Raw genomic sequence first — 21,983 nt, forward strand, 5'->3', positions numbered from 1 at the left:
AACGCATTTTTGTGAGATGTTTAGATGTGTGTGATGTGTATGTCTCAGTTTTACTGTTATAGATTCATCTTAGAAAGTATAAAGTATATATTCAGTTCACGAGCTGTAATCTCTATCACACTATGTCACACGTTCATGCTAGTGTTTGAAAAGAATGTAATGATTGGTTACTTACGTAATCAGTATTACTGTCTTCTGAAATAGTGATAATAGTAATGATATTGTAAAAATAATTTAGTTTCGCAACAAAACCACAGTCGTACCCTTTCGTTTACCTTCATTTTACCGTTCCCCACTTGAGAACCACGTTATCTGATGATTGAAATATGGTATAGAAAGTGGGACTTGGAGAGGAATTCAAACAAAGAGTCTCACACTTTTTGGGTCAAATTGAAACAGACGAGAGCGGATCCACAATCGACTGTACTGTGATAAGGAACCAGGGGTCAGAAACGTATATTCACTGTTTTATGGACACACACAGTGTACAACTTATAGCTCATAGTAACTGTTCAAACTGACAAACGCCAGTCTCGTGTGAAGTCCTGCCGCGCTCTCTTGAAGATCCCTAGTATCTGTTGTGGCAGGAGACAGGCAGCTTGGACCGAAAGAAGCGCCGTAGTGACTATGGACGCGTCACAAGGCGTCTGATGCAATGGACAACGGACACTGGCGCTAATGGTGTGCATGCGGCACAGGTTAATGCGCCGGAGCAATGCATGTGGTAGTCACATGACACGTGCTATGAGCTAACTTGTGGTTCAAATGGCTCTGAGCACTATGCGACTTCTGAGGTCATCAGTCGCCTAGAACTTAGAACTAATTAAACCCAGCTAACCTAAGGACATCACACACATCCATGCCCGAGGCAGGATTCGAACCTGTGACCGTAGCGGTCGCTCGGCTTCAGACTGTAGGGCCTAGAACCGCACGGCCTCTCCGGCCGGTTAGCTAACTTGTGTTCAGTATGTCTGTTGGTAAGGGGTGTACGCTGTGCATAACCTGTTGCCTCCTTCTGTGTACAACAGACAAATGGGATCTTTGGGGCATGTGGCAGAATTGCAGGCGCAATTACAATATTTCCATTGGTACTAGCGGTTGTCGCTTTGAACAGTTACTTTGAGGTATGGTGTTGTTATGCGGTGTAACCTGTGTATGTACAAAACACAATAAATATGGATTTCCGACCGTTGCTTACCAACCTTAATCTAATCGGTTGTGGATCCACTATCACCTGTTTTAATCTGAACCAAAAGGTTTTTTACATCATATATTCTGAGGCAGGAAATTGTCAATCAACACACCAAAATACGAAATTTAGCAACGAGGATTTATTTTAGATCATAATTATTGTAACATTGTGAACAAGTATAAGTTATGAAATTGCGTTGAGTCACCAAATTAGACGAACTTGTCACAGGAATTTACAGTAACACAAACTTTCTGGAAAGAGATAGAATTTTCTGTTGAGTTGCGTACGAGAATGGTGACAGCTCCGAATGGAGCCTGACTGGTGTAGCGATCAGAAGTTGACGCCACGCTGCTTCCACGTCTCTGCATGCTTCTTAGCGTACTCGCCCGTGGGGTCGAACTTGGCCTTCAGCTTGATCCACTCTTGAGGGTGCTTCTCTGTGATGTGCTTCAGGGCCTTGACAGCCTTGTCCAGCTGGCTGGGGTTGCAGTCGCCGCATCCCGTCGCCACAAATTTTGGCAGCCTGCCTGCAAAGATGCCAAAGAAAATCACATGAAATACTCCCATTGCGAACGTCACAGTGAGTGTGTACGACGGCAAGATTTTGTCACCATACATTTAATATTCCTGTGGATTTATAATTCTATTACATTTAATATACTTGTATAATTATATTTACGTTAGAGTTATCAGTGCGCAAGTGGATTATTAACCAGTTCATTGGCCGGTACTGGCTAACACCACGTACTGACAATTTCTGACCAGTGCATGTCTGGGAGTTAATTAATTCTGAGGACTGACACAAAAGTTGAAGTGGGATATGCGTTCTTCAGAAGCCACTATCGGCCAAATAGGGCCTGGGAAGAAACTTGGCCGGTCGGAGTGGCCGAGCGGTTCTAGGAGCCTCAGTCTGGAGCCGCGCGACCGCTACGGTCGCAGGTTCGAATCCTGCCTCGGGCATGAATGTGTGTGATGTCCTTAGGTTAGTTAGGTTTAAGTAGTTCTAAGTTCTAGGGGACTGATGACCTCAGATTTTGAGTCCCATAGTGCTCAGGGCCATTTGAACCATTTTTGAAGAAACTTGGCATGTTCTGCAGGGATGGCCATTTACTGCTCTTGAGATAGAGCAGAGCAAGGCAGCACTGGTTTACGATGCTGAAGGCGATAGAATCCTGTAGCGTGGACAGAGCGGGTAGGAGGTTGCTGTCTGATGGAACAAAAAGTATTACAGAACAGCGCACCTGGAGAAAGAGTGTCGGGGATGGAAGAAGGCGAAATAATGTGCTTTTAGCACAAAGGTCGCTTGCTGACCTCTGGGGAATATTGTCGAGGGAAGCTCTGGGGCATGCTTCATGCTGAAGAGCACTCGTGTTTTAGTTTGATGGAATGCTAATGATGTAGGAGGAGAAATGGGACCTTCAAGAAAATCCTCTGAAAGGGTTACGAGCTTGGGGTGGTTGGCTGCAGTTTCATGACCCATGTAGTGGGAGTTAATGTTTTTGAAAAGACCACTGAAATTCTCCCACCAAGTGCAAACGTAGACAACGCATGACAAGGAGGGAGCAGAGTATGACACGAATAAGGATTTATCGATCACGAGCACAACCCTGCCGGAACTGATCGAAGGATGTTGCCTCCTGAGATTGAGCTAGAGATTTCGCTAGCAAGCTGGCGGTTACAGTCTCAGAGCTGTTGATTTTGGCTCAAGTTGCACGTTAAGTTGTTTCTTCGTAAGAGCTATATTACTGTGTTTACTCAAGTGACGATTATTTAGCTCTCTTGAAGTCTGACACACATTAAATTGCTGCCTTACAGGTGAATACTTGAGTCGAATTTCTGTTCGTGGCTAGCGAGCGAACAGGAATCTTGTGAGGTAAGCTCAGCCCTGGAAATCTGCGGACGCCATATAGCACCCATTACGTGGGCAGTGAATTTCAGGTACACCATGTACGTCAAATGCACAGCGCTGATGCAGTCTGGAACCGCAAGACCGCTACGGTCGCAGGTTCGAATCCTGCCTCGGGCATGGATGTTTGTGATGTCCTTAGGTTAGTTAGGTTTAACTAGTTCTAAGTTCTAGGGGACTAATGACCTCAGCAGTTGAGTCCCATAGTGCTCAGAGCCATTTGAACCATTTGAACCACAGCGCTGATCACCCAGCGAGCAGATCATCCATGCAGTACAACTGCTGCCCACACTTCGACAGGAGATATGTGCATTCCGGACTGACAAATAAGAAAACACTCACAGTAAATGTGTTGAATTGCAGTTCCTTGCCCACTGGGTGTTTATGGAAGTGACAGTCAGGCCAAAGGTCTTCTGTTTCTTACTGCTAAGCAATATCAGTCAACTTCCTGTCTATCTAATAATGGGGATCGCAGTCTAAAGAAAGTCGAACAGTTGTTCTGGCAGTCTCTAAATTACATGTGGCGTAGAATCTGATATTGTGTGCTTCAGCCGGTCAGTGTGGCCGAGCGGTTCTAGGCGCTTCAGCCTGGAACCAGGCGATCGCTACGGGCGCAGGTTCGAATCCTGCCTCGGGCATGGATGTGTGTGATGTCCTTAGGTTAGTTACGTTTAATTAGTTCTTAGTTCTAGGGGGCTGATGATCTCAGATGTTAAGTCCCCTAGTGCTCAGAGCCATTTGAACTATATTTTTATGTACTTCATATTTATACAAATATTTTGCACTCTACTTCTTTTTGAGAATAATTAGTTTACGATATCCTTTTTGTGATACGTTCTAGTTGCATTCCAAGAGGAATGATTGGTTTGAAGTGATAACTGAAGTTATGTAAAACCACAACGCGTTACTTCATGTTATGGAAATTCCTAAGTGTAGGCTATGAACGACAAGTTCGTTTCAATCATTTGTAGGCGTGAGAAGTCCACTGTAGAAGCAACATTAGGCAGCCACACATACACACGCCTTATGTTACGAACAACTTGGGGGCTTACAATGCAAATTCCCTAAACATAACACACACAGAAGGAGAAAAATTTTCTTTTAGTCATGAATACTCTGATGATCATTAAAGCTGCGACATTATTAAGACAGCACACAAAATCTGTCGAACTGGCATCATGCACTTGGATAAGCAACTGATTGACATTTCAGAGCAACTGTGCAAAGAAGGTAAGAGTAAAGCCAGTAGCTCCTGAACGTAATGTAAGATCGTATTGTGCCATCTGTAAGCAGAAAAAACTTCTGTGCGTCGGAATTCGACTGCTGAGGGATCGTGGGCTCCCGACACGGCAGTCTATCGTTCACGATGTTGCTTGTCACGTTCCTTGTATCTCATGACTGCCATGCGTACGAGGAACCGACGGTTCCAGGTTGGCCATAACGTCTCACTGAAACACAACGTAGCCAGGCCTCTAGCACCTGTAAGATTGTGCAACCGTGTCACGCAACTTACGTCGGGAGTGGGCTTCTTTGCAGTAAGACAGGTACTCACAACGGCAGTGCGACCACTTCTGTAGCACGCTTTACTCTCAGCGTGGTGACGACCACTGCCACTTCCTATAATGCGGCAGCAGATAATGGCAGGACTGTAACTATGTCGTCTTTTCAGACGAGTGCCGCTTCTGCATGCAGCATCACCATATATGTGGTTCAAATGGCTCTGAGCACTAGGGGACTTAACTTTTGAGGTCATCAGTCCCCTTGAACTTAGAACTACTTAAACCTAACCAACCTAAGGACATCACACACATCCATGCCCGGGGCAGGATTCGAACTTGCGACCGTAGCGATCGCGCGGTTCCAGACTGTAGCGCCTAGAACCGCTCGGCCACTCCGACCGGCCACCATGCATGTCTTCACGTTTGACGGCTCCGAGGAAAACGAGCGTTACCAGAATGCATTCATCTGTTGTCGTGACGGCTTGGAATCCATTTGGTAAGCAACATAGTTCCCTCTGGTTTGCATAACCGGTAATCTGAATGGCAGCTCCTGGTATTCTAGAGCGTCTAGGGTGCGGGTGTGTCCTTTCTTCGACGTCTCCATGAATTTATCTTTCAGTACTATAAAGCAAATACGTTTGTTATCTGTTCTGTCCTGTTGCCGTAGTAAGCACTTTGTCTAAATATGTCACCCGTTGGCTTCATGTGGCTAAGGGCTGCTGAGACACTGGGATGAAACCATTAACGAGCCACTCAAATCACGAATGACATAGAGTTGAAGCAGCATGGAATGACGGACCCGTAACTGACATAAGCTCAGTTCTAATTTATGCACATCTATGTGAGAGCCATTCTTGCTGCCACAGGGGCAGATGTGTACTAAATTTCACACGGTGTGTACCACTGATCCCATACAATTTCAATTACATTTCCTTCTGGATATACCAATAACCGCAATAAATAATATTTCATTTACTATCCTTTCCCCCCCCCCTCCCCCCCCCCCCCATGAACCATGGACCTTGCCGTTGGTGGGGAGGCTTGCGTGCCTCAGCGATACAGATAGCCGTACCGTAGGTACAACCACAACGGAGGGGTTTTAAATTGTAAGACATTTCCAGGGGCAGATGTGGATTCTGACCACAATCTATTGGTTATGACCTGTAGATTAAAACTGAAGAAACTGCAAAAAGGTGGGAATTTAAGGAGATGGGACCTGGATAAACTGAAAGAACCAGAGGTTGTACAGAGTTTCACGGAGAGCATAAGGGAACAATTGACAGGAATGGGGGAAAGAAATACAGTAGAAGAAGAATGGGTAGCTTTGAGGGATGAAGTAGTGAAGGCAGCAGAGGATAAAGTAGGTAAAAAGACGAGGGCTAGTAGAAATCCTTGGGTAACAGAAGAAATATTGAGTATAAGTGATGAAAGGAGAAAATATAAAAATGCAGTAAATGAAGCAGGCAAAAAGGAATACAAACGTCTCAAAAATGAGATTGACAGGAAGTGCAAAATGGCTAAGCAGGGATGGCTAGAGGACAAATGTAAGGATGTAGAGGCTTATCTCACTAGGGGTAAGATAGATACTGCCTACAGGAAAATTAAAGAGACCTTTGGAGATGAGAGAACCACTTCTATGAACATCAAGAGCTCAGATGGAAACCCAGTTCTAAGCAAAGAAGGGAAAGCAGAAAGGTGGAAGGAGTATATAGAGGGTCTATACAAGGGCGATGTACTTGAGGATAATATTATGGAAATGGAAGAGGATGTAGATGAAGATCAAATGGGAGATACTATACTGCGTGAAGAGTTTGACAGAGCACTGAAAGACCTGAGTCGAAACAAGGCCCCCGGAGTAGACAACATTCCATTAGAACTACTGACGGCCTTGGGAGAGCCAGTCCTGACAAAACTCTACCATCTGGTGAGCAAGATGTATGAAACAGGCGAAATACCCTCAGACTTCAAGAAGAATATAATAATTCCAATCCCAAAGAAAGCAGGTGTTGACAGATGTGAGAATTACCGAACAATCAGTTTAATAAGCCACAGCTGCAAAATACTAACACGAATTCTTTGCAGACGAATGGAAAAACTGGTAGAAGCCGACCTCGGGGAAGATCAGTTTGGATTCCGTAGAAATACCGGAACACGTGAGGCAATACTGACCTTACGACTTATCTTAGAAGAAAGATTAAGGAAAGGCAAACCTACGTTTCTAGCATTTGTAGACTTAGAGAAAGCTTTTGACAATGTTGACTGGAATACTCTCTTTCAAATTCTAAAGGTGGCAGGGGTAAAATACAGGGAGCGAAAGGCTATTTACAATTTGTACAGAAACCAGATGGCAGTTATAAGAGTCGAGGGACACGAAAGGGAAGCAGTGGTTGGGAAGGGAGTAAGACAGGGTTGTAGCCTCTCCCCGATGTTATTCAATCTGTATATTGAGCAAGCAGTGAAGGAAACAAAAGAAAAATTCGGAGTAGGTATTAAAATCCATGGAAAAGAAATAAAAACTTTGAGGTTCACCGATGACATTGTAATTCTGTCAGAGACAGCAAAGGACTTGGAAGAGCAGTTCAACGGAATGGATGGTGTCTTGAAGGGAGGATATAAGATGAACATCAACAAAAGCAAAATGAGGATAATGGAATGTAGTCGAAGTAAGTCGGGTGATGTTGAGGGTATTAGATTAGGAAATGAGACACTTAAAGTAGTAAAGGAGTTTTGCTATTTGGGGAGCAAAATAACCGATGATGGTCGAAGTAGAGAGGATATAAAATGTAGACTGGCAATGGCAAGGAAAGCGTTTCTGAAGAAGAGAAATTTGTTAACATCGAGTATAGATTTAAGTGTCAGGAAGTCTTTTCTGAAAGTATTTGTATGGAGTGTAGCCATGTATGGAAGTGAAACATGGACGATAAATAGTTTGGACAAGAAGAGAATAGAAGCTTTCGAAATGTGGTGCTACAGAAGAATGCTGAAGATTAGATGGGTAGATCACATAACTAATGAGGAGGTACTGAATCGGATTGGGGAGAAGAGGAGTTTGTGGCACAACTTGACCAGAAGAAGGGATCGGTTGGTAGGACATGTTCTGAGGCATCAAGGGATCACCAATTTAGTATTGGAGGGCAGCGTGGAGGGTAAAAATCGTAGGGGGAGACCAAGAGATGCATACACTAAGCAGATTCAGAAGGATGTAGGTTGCAGTAGGTACTGGGAGATGAAGAAGCTTGCACAGGATACAGTAGCATGGAGAGCTGCATCAAACCAGTCTCAGGACTGAAGACCACAACAACAACAACAACATCCTTTCTTGTATTCCAGTCTTTGCAACGCCGGCTAGAAGTGATGACTTCATCACAGTCGCAAAAACACTTTTGTCAGATTCACTCAGATATTTAATGTACGCATAATTTTGTCAGTGGGCGTTTACTACATAAACATATGTGGTGTGGAATAAACAGCCGATATGATACAACCCTAAAGATTTCGCGCACAGGACCTAAGTGATTGTAACGTAAGTGGACTGAGATCTTCCATCGAGGGCTGGTGGGCGCAACACGCCTCTTACGCTGTCTTTGGAGTGTGAATGAGAGAACAGAAAGATCTGAACTGTTGTTCTGATATCGAAGAGATTTCCTTTTGTTTATTCTAATAAAATGTTGTTTGTAGCAACATAAGATCTGATTTATGACGTAAAAGTGTTTATAAATCATTAAGAGCACAGATGGAGGTTTAATATGCTCAGGTGTATCAAACTGATCTAACTAAAATGAACGCTGCTATTAATTGCGTGTTACAAAAAGTCGGTGTTGCTATCGTCCATCATTATGATTATTTTAATTCATATTTGTTTCGATTAGGAACAGCCTGCTCCATGGCTGTACTAATGAGGCAGTGTAGCATCAGTCGCAAATCCTTAACCTGTTTATTGTAAACCGATTTCCCCTACAGCGTAGCTACTTCCAGTGCAGTTATCTGAATCATCAGGGTCATACCATGGGCGATTTTAGTTACGACGAATCACCACCATAACTTTGGTATCTGTAACGCCAATGTAGTACTATGTGCCATTTTATTTATAATGATTAATGATGGCCTTGATATAACTACACTGAACATAGTTACACGGTAGCTGAAATCGATCTACAACAAACAGATTGCCGGCCGGAGTGTCCGAGTGGTTCTAGGCGCTTTAGTTTGGAACCGCGCGTCCGCTACGGTCGTAGGTTCGAATCCTGCCTTGGGCATGGATGTGTGTGTCCTCTTTAGGTTGGTTAGGTTTAAGTAGTTCTAAGTTCTAGTGGACTGATGACCTCAGATGTTCAAGTCCCATAGTGCTCAGAGCCATTTTTGAACAAACAGATTAAAAATTTACGACCGACGCTGCCTTTCCTCCTATATTGTATTATTTTAATTATTTTTAAACGTCGTAGAAACATTAGTTACCAATAGTGTTCTTGTACATTGACAAAACGTCGTCATTCTGTTACTGAATACATAGTGCCCGTGTGTTTTTGAATTTCGGACTCACTTATTTTTTGTTGTTTCATCGTGGACAGAAGACAGTCAAACTACAGTCTCTACGTCGTTCGTGCTGCTACCGTTAGATCGGTAACGACTGCCTTGAAATCCATGCGTGTGTCTGCTTACATCGTACTTGACTAGGACTCAATGTGCTTATTAGTATTTCAGAAAGCGAAATTTTTCAGACTGCCTCACGGTAAGAAAACGGAAGACTTCAACGGATTTTACGGAGAAAAACGGATAAAGACGTACCTTACGTTAACAACAAAGAGGAAGATAACAGATCACAGGAAGAATTCTGGTAGTACTGGAATTAATGAAACGTGAGTATGGCGTGGGCCTCCCGTCGGGTACACCGGTGGCATGGTAGAAGTAGTTTTAGCCGACGCCACTTTGGTGACTTGAGTACCGGTGAGGATGAACTGATGATAAAGACGACCTAACACCCAGGCCCCGAGCGGAGAAAATCTCCGATCCGCGCGGAAATCGAGCCCGCGACCATTCCGCGCTGACCACTCATCTGTGGAGGCGGACTTGGTAACATTTAATCGTCATTATTTATAATGCACTAATGTAATTAAGTTTTGCTAGAAATCGAACTCAAATTTTACAAAGATAAGCGTGCACTGACATTGGCAGCTTATGCTCTCGGAACGTTTGTGAATCTGATATGGCACATGATGTCGGTGTGAGGAGAATTACTTCGGACTGTTTGAACCCTATTCAGTACTTCCGGTTTTTAGTGTTATATTTCTGTTTATCTCTCACACTATGATGTGTAGATAAATAGTATAATATATATAAATTGTTACTTACCTGACTCTAAATGCAATTTACGGAACATTTTTCAAGACCAGTTCACTTTTAGGACCCGTGCACTTCATTATTCGCGACCTACTTGATGGATTTCTACAAAAGAAAGGCAATGTAAGGATATTTATTGGAAAACCGCCAAAATAACAGGGCTGGAAGAAGCGGGCAGGAGGCGATGGCAGGTTTTTAATTTATTGTTGGAAAACCACTATCCGAATTTTTTAATTTAATGTGTATGAAAGTGAAAAGTAGATGAGTCGCTCCACACGTACTGATGTCTAGCTGCTCATGTCCCCAGACTTGCGAAGAGTGGCTCTCTTGTCGACCAAACGAATCAACATGGCGAATGTTTGAGACCTAGCACTGGCATTCGGAAGGAGAGGGCTATAACCTAGGACCGCTCGCCCAGATTAAGGTATTCCATGAATTTTAGAATTCGCATGAAACCAATGCCACAATTTTTCTTTGTAAAGTTCATGAGGACTTTTACTTCCTATTTTTCATATTCTCGATCTTACCCCCTGTTCTGAATACCCTCCCTCTTAGTGAAACGCTATACACTGATCGTCCTTTTCAGCCAGAGTCAGAAAAACGAATGATTCTTTGACCTAAAGATGCTAAAGTTATGATGCCTGTAATTTTACTTTTACGTTTTTTTGCTTATGAACTTCTTGGTTTTATAATCCGTGAACATAAAATTCGAACATAAAATATTACTGAAAAAGTTGTTGTTTAAGGCCAGCGCTTCTATACAGGAGGGTAAATAATTGTGAAACTCTTGGTGGCTGTTACATATTTCCCAAAATATTTTTGTGTAAGGAGAAGACCAGGCAACAACTGCTTAAGTCTGGATTTTCACTATCCCTTACCCTGCTCTCATGGAATACTTCCATATTTAAACTAATTAAAGTGTTACTCATCACTTCGTTATTGTTTGAATATTTAAAAAAAAAAGTACATTTAATGTGGATTCGGAAGAAACGATTAGTCAACAGCTTTACTTGGAAATCCGATACTTTCTCGTATTGTACCGAGAAACTTTTCAGGGCCTTGGAAACATGTAGGACACCTTTCTGTCTTGCGGTTCTACAGCCGTTACCTGATTTGAAAATAAAAAACTAACTATTCAAGAAATATAGTAAAAGTAATGGACCGTCAACACTGAAAAAAACGGGCGAACACATTGCTACAAAATAGCTGGAAACAGCGTCAAACTTTATGAATCTGTGGAGTATTGTATGCATGGATTACAGTTCAAATGGTTCAAATGGCTCTGAGCACTATGGGACTCAACTGCTGTGGTCATAAGTCCCCTAGAACTTAGAACTACTTAAACCTAACTAACCTAAGGACATCACATCATCCATGCCCGAGGCAGGATTCGAACCTGCGACCGTAGCGGTCGTGCGGCTCCAGACTGTAGCGCCTTTAACCGCGCGGCCATGGATTACAGTATTTAGCAGACAATATTGAAACCAATCCAAGAAACTGATAAATATCATTAATATAAGACGTTGCTTTATGAAGCAACAGAACAAAGGGTGATGCAAATATAACACACAGCTCGTAAATTATTTGTTATAAAGCGTCCTTCTTAAACAAAAATGTCAGTGTAGGAACGGCAGAAGAAAGAAAGATATTTCAAGCCAGAAACCCCGTAAATGAGATGGACAAAATATTACATTAGACAAATAGAATGGAAGCTAGCATAAGAATGGCTGGAGATGTTTATATATGCGCACGAAATTTGCATAAATTAGAACCATCTACCGTAGATGCAATTTGCTGCTGTATGTTGCTGCCTGTAGTTGCATAATATGGACGAGAAAGAGAAGAGGGATCTTCATTGAAAAATAAACAAATAGACGAACACAGAAAAAAGTGACAAGAGCATGTCCACCTTTGGGCGTCTGCATTGGCGATGATTAGGCCGATACTTTTCTTTTCAATGACATTTCGACAAACTAATATGAATAATGTACGATACCCACTTCCTTAGGAAGCCTACCTTCTGAATGGCCTCTCAGACGGAGTGGTTGCCATTTGTTTTCCATAAATTGTGATTCAGATACATCACTGCGTCTAAGATTATTGTATCATGGTGACGACATATTCTGATATTGCAGTATCTGACTCAAGAGGGGACGTTTGTATCGCCTACTTAGATGGTGTATCCAAATCAGAAGTCGAAAATATGCACTATAAGGAAAAAAAAACCGCACCACAGCCGAATTATCGGAATGAGACGCAAATTGGTATGTCTGATGTACATACCAACCATACAAACAAACGACTACAATTTCAGAAGAATTGGATTATTTATTTAAGTGAAACAGCTTCACAAATTAAGCAAGTCAACAATACGTTGCTCCACCTCTGCCTCTTAAGCAGGCAGTTACTGACAGAGTCGTTAGATGTCCCCCTGAAAGATGTCCTGCCAAATTCTGTCGATTTATACCATTCTATCATCAGAATCCCCAGATAGAGGACCCAGTTTCTATGTTCCAAACGTTCTCAACGGGGAGAGATGCGGCGACCTTGCTGGCCAAAGCTGGACGGGCATCATCTTGCTAAAAGATGCATGGGGGCTTAATTAAATGAAATGAAAATAATTTTAATTTCTGCTTTAGTAGCTGTTTGTCCGATTACGAAGTCTCGTAAACGGTTGGCCCTGACTAGTATTATTACGCAATCTGACTGCTTAGAACAATAACAAAGAATGAAATGGAAATTTTCATTAACACAATTAATTAATTAAGTCCCCAGCAACTATAAAAACCTACGAAACCAAAGCACAAGTGTAACTGTTCTGTGTGTGGAAGTATGACTCAACGTACGCATCTGGCACGGTTCTTCTTCAATAACACAAGAAATTTTAAATATCATTTATACTGAATTAATTAAAGAAAATAAAAATACCATAATTACTCAAGAAAACCAGAATTACAGTCTAATACAAGAACACAAGCCAGATGCTTTGTTGACTGAACCTGTAATGACGCATTATTTAAAACATGGAAATAATGAAAAATAAATCAAGTTTCGTTACCTTCATATATTGACCAAAATCACTCTAATCATTACAATATATCTCCACACCGACTCGCTATTACCACATCTCAACAAGAACTTTTCAGTATCACATCTCAGCAAGTACTCCCTACTAGCACATCTGAACACGAACTGACTACTACGAGTCCTCGACAAGCACTGCCCACTACGACATCTCAATAATCACTGCCAGTGGAGGCGGCGGAACAGTGCTCTCTAGCGATCTCTGGCGCTGTGGCTCAGTGTACCCACCTTTCAAAGACACTCCCGGAAATGGATAAAAGAACACATTGACACCGGTGTGTCAGACCCACCATACTTGCTCCGGACACTGCGAGAGGGCTGTACAAGCAATGATCACACGCACGGCACAGCGGACACACCAGGAACCGCGGTGTTGGCCGTCGAATGGCGTTAGCTGCGCAGCATTTGTGCACCGCCACCGTCAGTGTCAGCCAGTTTGCCGTGGCATACGGAGCTCCATCGCAGTCTTTAACACTGGTAGCATGCCGCGACAGCGTGGACGTGAACCGTATGTGCAGTTGACGGACTTTGAGCGAGGGCGTATAGTGGGCATGCGGGAGGCCGGGTGGACGTACCGCCGAATTGCTCAACACGTGGGGCGTGAGGTCTCCACAGTACATCGATGTTGTCGCCAGTGGTCGGCGGAAGGTGCACGTGCCCGTCGACCTGGGGCCGGACCGCAGCGACGCACGGATGCACGCCAAGACCGTAGGATCCTACGCAGTGCAGTAGGGGACCGCACCGCCACTTCCCAGCAAATTAGGGACACTGTTGCTCCTGGGGTATCGGCGAGGACCATTCGCAACCGTCTCCATGAAGCTGGGCTACGGTCCCGCACACCGTTAGGCCGTCTTCCGCTCACGCCCCAACATCGTGCAGCCCGCTTCCAGTGGTGTCGCGACAGGCGTGAATGGAGGGACGAATGGAGACGTGTCGTCTTCAGCGATGAGAGTCGCTTCTGCCTTGGTGCCAATGATGGTCGTATGCGTGTTTGGCGCCGTGCAGGTGAGCGCCACAATCAGGACTGCATACGACCGAGGCACACAGGGCCAACACCCAGCATCATTGTGTGGGGAGCGATCTCCTACACTGGCCGTACACCACTGGTGATCGTCGAGGGGACACTGAATAGTGCACGGTACATCCAAACCGTCATCGAACCCATCGTTCTACCATTCCTAGACCGGCAAGGGAACTTGCTGTTCCAACAGGACAATGCACGTCCGCATGTATCCCGTGCCACCCAACGTGCTCTAGAAGGTGTAAGTCAACTACCCTGGCCAGCAAGATCTCCCGATCTGTCCCCCATTGAGCATGTTTGGGACTGGATGAAGCGTCGTCTCACGCGGTCTGCACGTCCAGCACGAACGCTGGTCCAACTGAGGCGCCAGGTGGAAATGGCATGGCAAGCCGTTCCACAGGACTACATCCAGCATCTCTACGATCGTCTCCATGGGAGAATAGCAGCCTGCATTGCTGCGAAAGGTGGATATACACTGTACTAGAGCCGACATTGTGCATGCTCTGTTGCCTGTGTCTATGTGCCTGTGGTTCTGTCAGTGTGATCATGTGATGTATCTGACCCCAGGAATGTGTCAGTAAAGTTTCCCCTTCCTGGGACAATGAATTCACGGTGTTCTTATTTCAATTTCCAGGAGTGTATAAGTTCAAGGTGCAACCCTTTTGGGCAAAAAAACAGGACGCAGAACATCGTCGACGTAACGCTGTGCTCTATGAGTGCAGCGGGAGACAGATAAATGGGTACTGCCATGAAATGACGTGGCACCCTAGTCCATTACTCTCGGGTGTCAGGCCATATCGAGGGGTGACTCAAGTTGATGCCCCTCTGCTGTCTGGGACGTCTCCATACACGTCTTCCTGGTCATCGAGGCCCTGGTAATAATTTAATGTAGTAGATCTGCCTTCAGTGATGAGTCGCACATTGAAATGAGTCCCAATGGCGGACGAAGACGTGTCTGGGGAAGCCCAAGACAGCATTGGCAGACCAACGTGTCACCCGCACATAAGGTTCGGCAGCCAGGAGTGATGTTCTGGTGTGTTGCTTTATATCATAGCAGGACCCGTTTGGATTTCAACCGAGACGCCGTTACAGTACATCGGCATGTCGACGATGTTCTACGTCCCGTTTTGTTGCCAAGGCAAGCAATACTGGGCTTACATTTCAGCAAGATAATGGTCTTCCGCACACGGCGAGAGTTTCTATTGCTACTTAGTACTAGCCAAACGCTATCTTTGCTAGTTTACCAGATTTTCCCACCTCCTCCCCCCACAACTGACAGCACATTGTTGGACCGGATCCTCCATCAAGCTCGAGATTTTGACGATCTAACGCACCAATTGGATGGCATTTGACACGATATCCCTCAGGAGGACATCCAACGAGTGTATCAATTGATGCCAAGCTGAGTACTGCTTGCATAAGGGCGAGAGGTGGACCAACGCGTTGTGTACATGCCCAATCAACTGCTAACAGCAATAGTGGAGGAAATAATAGAATTACTAACTGACACAAGGTGACGTAAAAGACGGTTCCAATCACCATGAGAAAACACCGTGGTAAGTCTACTGAGCCTTGCGTGGATGTAGAAAATAGCATAAAACTAACATTGCGAATGACGCTGTATAAGCAACGAATTCACTTCCTCTTTTTTCGCATTGTGAGTCGCTAGAATTGTGCTCTGAGTGAAGCCACACGTAAGCTTGTACTCCTACCGATTCAATCATCCCAGCACATACAAGCTTTAACTAGCTATCTCAGTTACTCATGAAATGAGGTAGACCTTCCGTTATATTGCATCAGAGTGTAGTAGTCATATGACAGGTAGTAAGAATCCAAGATGAAGAGGAGGTGGAACACGTTGAAGCTGAGATTCACTCCAGGAAACGTGCTGTGATATGACAGGTAGTAAGAATCTAAGATGAAGAGGAGGTGGAACACGTTGAAGCTGAGATTCACTCCAGGAAACGTGCTGTGATGGCTCATTTATGCAAGACCACTTTCCCCAAAAGTCAGTTTTTCGGTTCTGACTACTCGTCCGAGATGTAATAACAGGTTCACCCATATCGTACTTACATCTTGTACACCATAAACAGAAAAATTATATTTGCAAATCAGGCAAATGGAAGGAAGTATGCAGCGACTCTTGTTATTCGACGTTCCATGGCGTAGTTCACATTTGCGTATGGAGAACATTAGGTGAGACATACACTGCAAGCTGTCTTATTCTAATCGTTGAATTGTTGCTTTTGTAGTTTGGAACTTGGCACGCTACTTTGCCATTAGCGTTCCTGTCATATTAAGCAAGTTAGAGGCGCAGGTAAATAAACAATTTGTAGTACAAAAGTACAAATCAACAACTAGAACTTAAAAATAGGGAGATAATACTTGATAATGAACAGCAGGCAAAGCTGAAATTACTTACATCGGAAATGGGAGATGGTTGTTGTGCGAAATATGATTGTATAAAAATAGCCGACAGCGGAGGAAACATCTGTACACTGATATGAAACGAAACATTCACTTTAGAACAAACATCTTGAGTCGGCGAATCGAAGGAGGTTATTGGAATGATGACGAAAAGTGGATCCGCAAAGAGAAGAAACGAAGATCATTCGCACTCATAGTGCGAAGAGTTAAAGATATAACCAAAACTAGGTTGACAAGAGGTGGATATTCGAGAGGTGTCACAGTTTTTGGCAGGAAACTATCCCATACACCTAGAGGAATTAGATGGGTGTACGAAGAAAACATATAAATCACTTGACACTTCATGTATAGATTCCCAAATTGAAGCATCAGTTTTCATGCAAATATCGTGCTCTACACCAATGTGTGAAGCAAAGCCGTTCGTTCGCCACAATCCCTGCAAAGAGAATATTCTCATTTGAGCGATATTACACATTTATCGTTTATCCTCCGGTCTTAGTTGCATATTTTCACAGCAAGTTGCGTTAGGACGTCGTGATGTCTATATCGGAACTACACATCGTATTATACACTGAAGCGCCAAAGAAACTGGTATAAGCATACGTATTCAAATACAGAGACATATAAACAGGTTGAATACGGCGCTGCAGTCGACAACGCCTGGTGCAGTTAGATTGGTTACTGCTGCTACAATGACAGCCTATCGAGATTTCAAATGGTTCAAATGGCTCGGAGCACTATGGGACTCAACATCTTAGGTCATCAGTCCCCTAGAACTTAGAACTAGTTAAACCTAACTAACCTAAGGACATCACACACATCCATGCCCGAGGCAGGATTCGAACCTGCGACCGTAGCAGTCGCGCGGTTCCGGACTGCGCGCCTAGAACCGCGAGTATCGAGATTTAAGGGAGTTTGAACGTGCTGTTATAGTCAGCGGACGAGAGATGGGACACAGCATCTGCGAGGTAGCGAAGTGGGGATTTTGCCGTATGACCATTTCACGAGTGTACCGTGAATATCAGGAATCCGGTAAAACATCAAATCTCCGACGGCGCTGCGACCGGAAAAAGATCCTGGGAGAATCCGACCAACGACGACTGAAGAGAATCGTTCAACCTGACAGAAGTGCAACCCTTCGGCAAATTGCTGCAGATTTCAATGCTGGACCATCAATAAGTGTCAGCGTGCGAACCATTCAACGAAACATCATCGATGTGGGCTTTTGGAACCGAAGGCCCACTCGTGAACCTTGATGACTGCAGGACAGAAAGCTTTACGGGGCCTTAAACTACGGCGTTGGACTATTGATGACTGGGAACAATTTGCCTGGTCGGACGAGTTCAAATTGTAACGAGCGGATGGACGTGTACGGATATGGAGACGACCACATAAATCCGTGGAATCTGCACGTCAGGAATGGACTGTTAGAGATGGCGGAGGCTCAGTAATGGTGTGGTGCGTGAGGAGTTGGTATGTTATGGGACCCCTGATACGTCTAAATACGACTGACAGGTGATACGTACGTAAGAATCCTGTTAAATCAGCTTCATCCATTCATGTCCAAAATGGCTCTGAGCACTATGGGACTTAACAGCTGAGTTCATCAGTCCCCTAGAACTTAGAACTACTTAAACCTAACTAACCTAAGGACATCACACACATCCATGCCCGAGGCAGGATTCCAACCTACGACCGTAGCAGTCGCGCGGTTCCGGACTGAAGCGCTTAGAACCGCTCGGTCACTGCGGCCGGCCATTCATGTCCATTATGCGTTCCGATGGACTTGGGCAATTCCAGCAGGAGAATGCGACATTCCACACGTCCAGAACTGCTACATAGTGATTCCAGGGACATTCTTCTCAGTTTAAACGATTCCGCTGGCCACCAAACTCCCCATACATGAACGTTATTGCGTATATCAGGGATGCCTTGCGACGTGCTCTTCAGAAGAGTTCTCCAACCTCTCGTGCTGTTACACATTTATGGACAGCCCTGCAGGATTCGTGGTATCGGTTCACTCTAGCGCTACTTCAGACACTAGTTGAGTCCATACCACGTCGTGTTGCAACACTTCTGCGTTCTCGCAGGGGCCGTATACTATATTAAGCACGTGTACCAGTTTCTTTGGTTCTTCAGTGTAGTATTCTGGTGTGTAGTAGCGATACAGATATGACTGGTTGCTGACGCAATTCCTGTTACAGATTTCTAGGACTATTAGAGGGGAGTGAGCACATAACATTTTGAATACGAACCCATGTCCGGAAACGTCATCGAAAGACGCTACATAGCGTCAAAGTTACTAGATCGGGCGACTGTAAATGTCTGTACATACAAGATGACCCTGTGGTGATGTTACATACTCTCTAGGATGATGGGGAGGGATAAATATATTAATTTACGGTGAGGGTTTCTGTACTGGAAACGAACGAGTCAGAAGTTAAAAGTGAAAACAGTTCTTTGTTGCTAAGATTGTAGGGTAGGCAATTTCCAAAGGTGGTATTATGGATCAAACCAAGAAAAAATGTCTATTAAACATGGGCTCTAAAATGCATCACTTCAGAGCTATGAGGAAGGGTTCAATAGAGAAGATGCGTTTCACAGAAGCGAAGATAAATAAGCGCTCATAGCTCTTCACGAATGCATTTTAGAATCCATGTTTAGTGGGCATTTTCTTCTTGTTTTTGTCTATATTACCCCCCTCTGCAAATTGCCTATTCTACTATCTTCGCAAGAAAAGTACCGGTACATGTAATCCACTGCAGATGTACTAAAAAGATTTTCGCTAATAACTTTCGTCCCAGTCCTTTCTGGACCAGAGTCTCTACAATTTAACAATTTACAATTTAACTTTCTCCATCTCCCTAAAAGTTTGTAACATCATGACGGAATCACCCTGTGTGTACACACATTTGCAGGCACTGGCGCCTATAGCGTTGACGCTCTGTTACGTTGTTGAATGACTTTGACGGACATGTTTCCCTATTCAAAATATTATACATTCACTCCTCTCTACAAGACCTAGAAATGCAGCGGGAACTTCCTTGCATCGTGTAAACCTGAATATGGAACAGACAGATAGAACATGTGATTGTCAATGATTGTTTGTTGATTTTAAAGCAACAGGCGAATTGTAAGCTCTGTATAAAGAATCACCGTGGTTGGCAAGAATATTTCTGAGCAGGGCATGAAATTTCCAACATGACAAACACTAAATTTCTACGAATGAGTATAAGCTTATTTTGACCAAGATAAAATAATACATTTTCTTGGCGTCACCTGATTTGGCTGTTGTTGCACGCAGTGGAACCAACAGCCCCTAATTACGAACAAGCACCTAGCAAGGAATAAGAAACTGCCTCGTAAAGCGATACCAAAAGATCTCCTATGCAACGCTATAGAATTTGTATTTATAAACCTCCAGCTCGATTTGGCCATTTTGAATATTAGAGAGCTGCGCCATATTCCGAGAGCGTATTACTTAAGTGACCATCTGTGGCTACCCGGAACAAGTAAAAAGAGGTTTGACGATGGTGATCTGTAGAAGAAAGAAGCGAGGGATGCAGAAGAAAGAAGGAAGTTTAGCTCCCCCACTTACTTTTGATCTCCTTGCCCTCGTTAGTGCACCTTCCTTGGCCTTCGTCGAGCATGCACTGGATGTAGGATTTCAGGAGACGGTCGTTGTTGAGGATCTCGTCCACGTCCAAGTTGTCGAGCTTGTCTTGCGGAGCGGCTCGCACCGAAACGGCAACGGCGGCCACGAGGCCACAGTAGAGGATCAGGTTTCTCGCCATGGCTACCTCTGCGCTCCGCCCAGTTTGTGGCTAGACTGTGAGATGCCGTCTCAGGTGAGCTCCTCTTATACCGCCGCTCTGACGTAGGAGTACATATGAGGAGGTAACCGTGTATCGAGGCGGGGCGCCTCGGAAGGAACAAGCGCTCACACCTGCGATAATGTGTAACGTGCGTCGGTTTCTCTCTACTCCCGCGACCTTCAACAGCCAATTCTGACTACATTAGCCACCCGCTTTCTGAGAACGCGAGCCGGCGTAAAAATCGACGCTTACAATAAGCAATGGAAAAACAATGGTGCCATTTTCTTAAATATGCGAAGCTGTCTGGAGTCACATCTATCCCAGAAAAATGGTCAGGTGTGAGTCGGACTCGCGCCCTACAGGTTTCGCGTAAAGTTAACTATATATATAGACAGTTCATTCATTCCGGGAATGATGTATCCCGACAATATTTACCTCTCATACACTTCGATACTGGCAAGACTTCGATCCCTGGTATTCCAAGGTTTTCAAGAATGTTTTAATTTCAGTAACATAAATGCGACATTATTACAACAGTCGGTTGTTCTCCGCTCAGGCTGACTTTATTGCAAAGGTAAAAGGCAAGGAGTGGTTTTATTGCCCATACAACGCGTTTCCGACTTCAACAATCGTCAGGTATCCAGAAGCGATTACTGCACGTGGATATGGTGTTTCAACGTTAATGTGCAACCAGTGTTCGCAGACTAGTCTGCTTTTGACTTCTGACTTTTACCATTGTGACTCAAATTGCTTGAATGCAGAGCTACTGATTGAATTTCAAATTTGACGCCTGTTATCAAATGACAAAAGAAATATTTTTTTGCGTGATATATTTGCAAATCAAAAATTTTCTTATTTATTTCCTTTGACTCTACAATGAAACCTTGCTTCTTGCCAAATTTCATGATTCTAGGTCAACGAGAAGTACTCAATAGATTTTGACGAGAGTCTGTAAATGTTAAGATATGTAGCATAAATGGCCGCATATTTTTATTACATTGACCTAGATTCTGAAATGTGTTGCGCCAACAGTTGAGCGTAGGTCTCAGTATGTGACTTAAGTTTCAATTTGATACGTCTAGCCTTTCCTGAGAAAAAGGGTTTTTAACTGTAGGACAGACAGACAAGTTAGACAGACACACAGGCAACAATGTCATCCGATAACGGTTCTGTTTCTACCGACTGATCTACAGAATACTAAAAATGTCACCAATGACAGTACCATTATATTCCACGGTTCACTGACATTATTTTAAATTTATTGCAGTTAGCGGGAAATATTCCAGGTGTAAGTAGCCATAGCTGAATCATGTTCAGCAGCTTTCATCTCTAATTCCGTGGAAGGGGGTGTGATGGCGAGCGTTCCATGCGGAAAGATACATAAACTTTCTCTCTTAACAGCAAAAAAGGCGTTCTTCTATGAAAATGTACGTATTAATATGATGAACTAATGTTGATCAGCTACGTAAAACATCTCCAGACACCGCAATAACCGAAAATTTTCAAGCGTTCTTCCTAGAGCAAATGAGTACATACCATCTTATATTCTCGACTCAGCAACGCAACGTACAAACGGAGACCGATGTGACTGCGAGAGACTGTCTTAACTGAGATATTTTCTGTCAAGGGTGATAAATTCGTTTCATTTTTTTGAATTACACAGCAACTCAATTTTTTTTTTAATATTGTTTGATAAGGCAAC

The 21,983-nt window shown here is 43.9% G+C and overlaps 1 protein-coding gene across 1 annotated transcript; it reads right to left on the bottom strand.

Moving 5' to 3' along the window:
* Window positions 1-1,309: 1,309 nt before the first annotated feature.
* LOC126262670 (ejaculatory bulb-specific protein 3-like) lies at window positions 1,310-20,318 on the bottom strand. Its single transcript, XM_049959443.1, has 2 exons — window positions 20,065-20,318; window positions 1,310-1,719 (listed from the first exon to the last, which is right to left on the bottom strand). The coding sequence occupies exons 1-2, from the start codon at window positions 20,258-20,260 to the stop codon at window positions 1,523-1,525; spliced, it is 393 nt and encodes a 130-aa protein (XP_049815400.1). The 5' UTR covers window positions 20,261-20,318; the 3' UTR covers window positions 1,310-1,522.
* Between the last annotated feature and the right edge of the window lie 1,665 nt (window positions 20,319-21,983).

The sequence above is a fragment of the Schistocerca nitens genome, chromosome 6 (assembly GCF_023898315.1).
Source record: "Schistocerca nitens isolate TAMUIC-IGC-003100 chromosome 6, iqSchNite1.1, whole genome shotgun sequence".
In the NCBI taxonomy this organism is placed as follows: Eukaryota; Metazoa; Arthropoda; class Insecta; order Orthoptera; family Acrididae; genus Schistocerca; species Schistocerca nitens.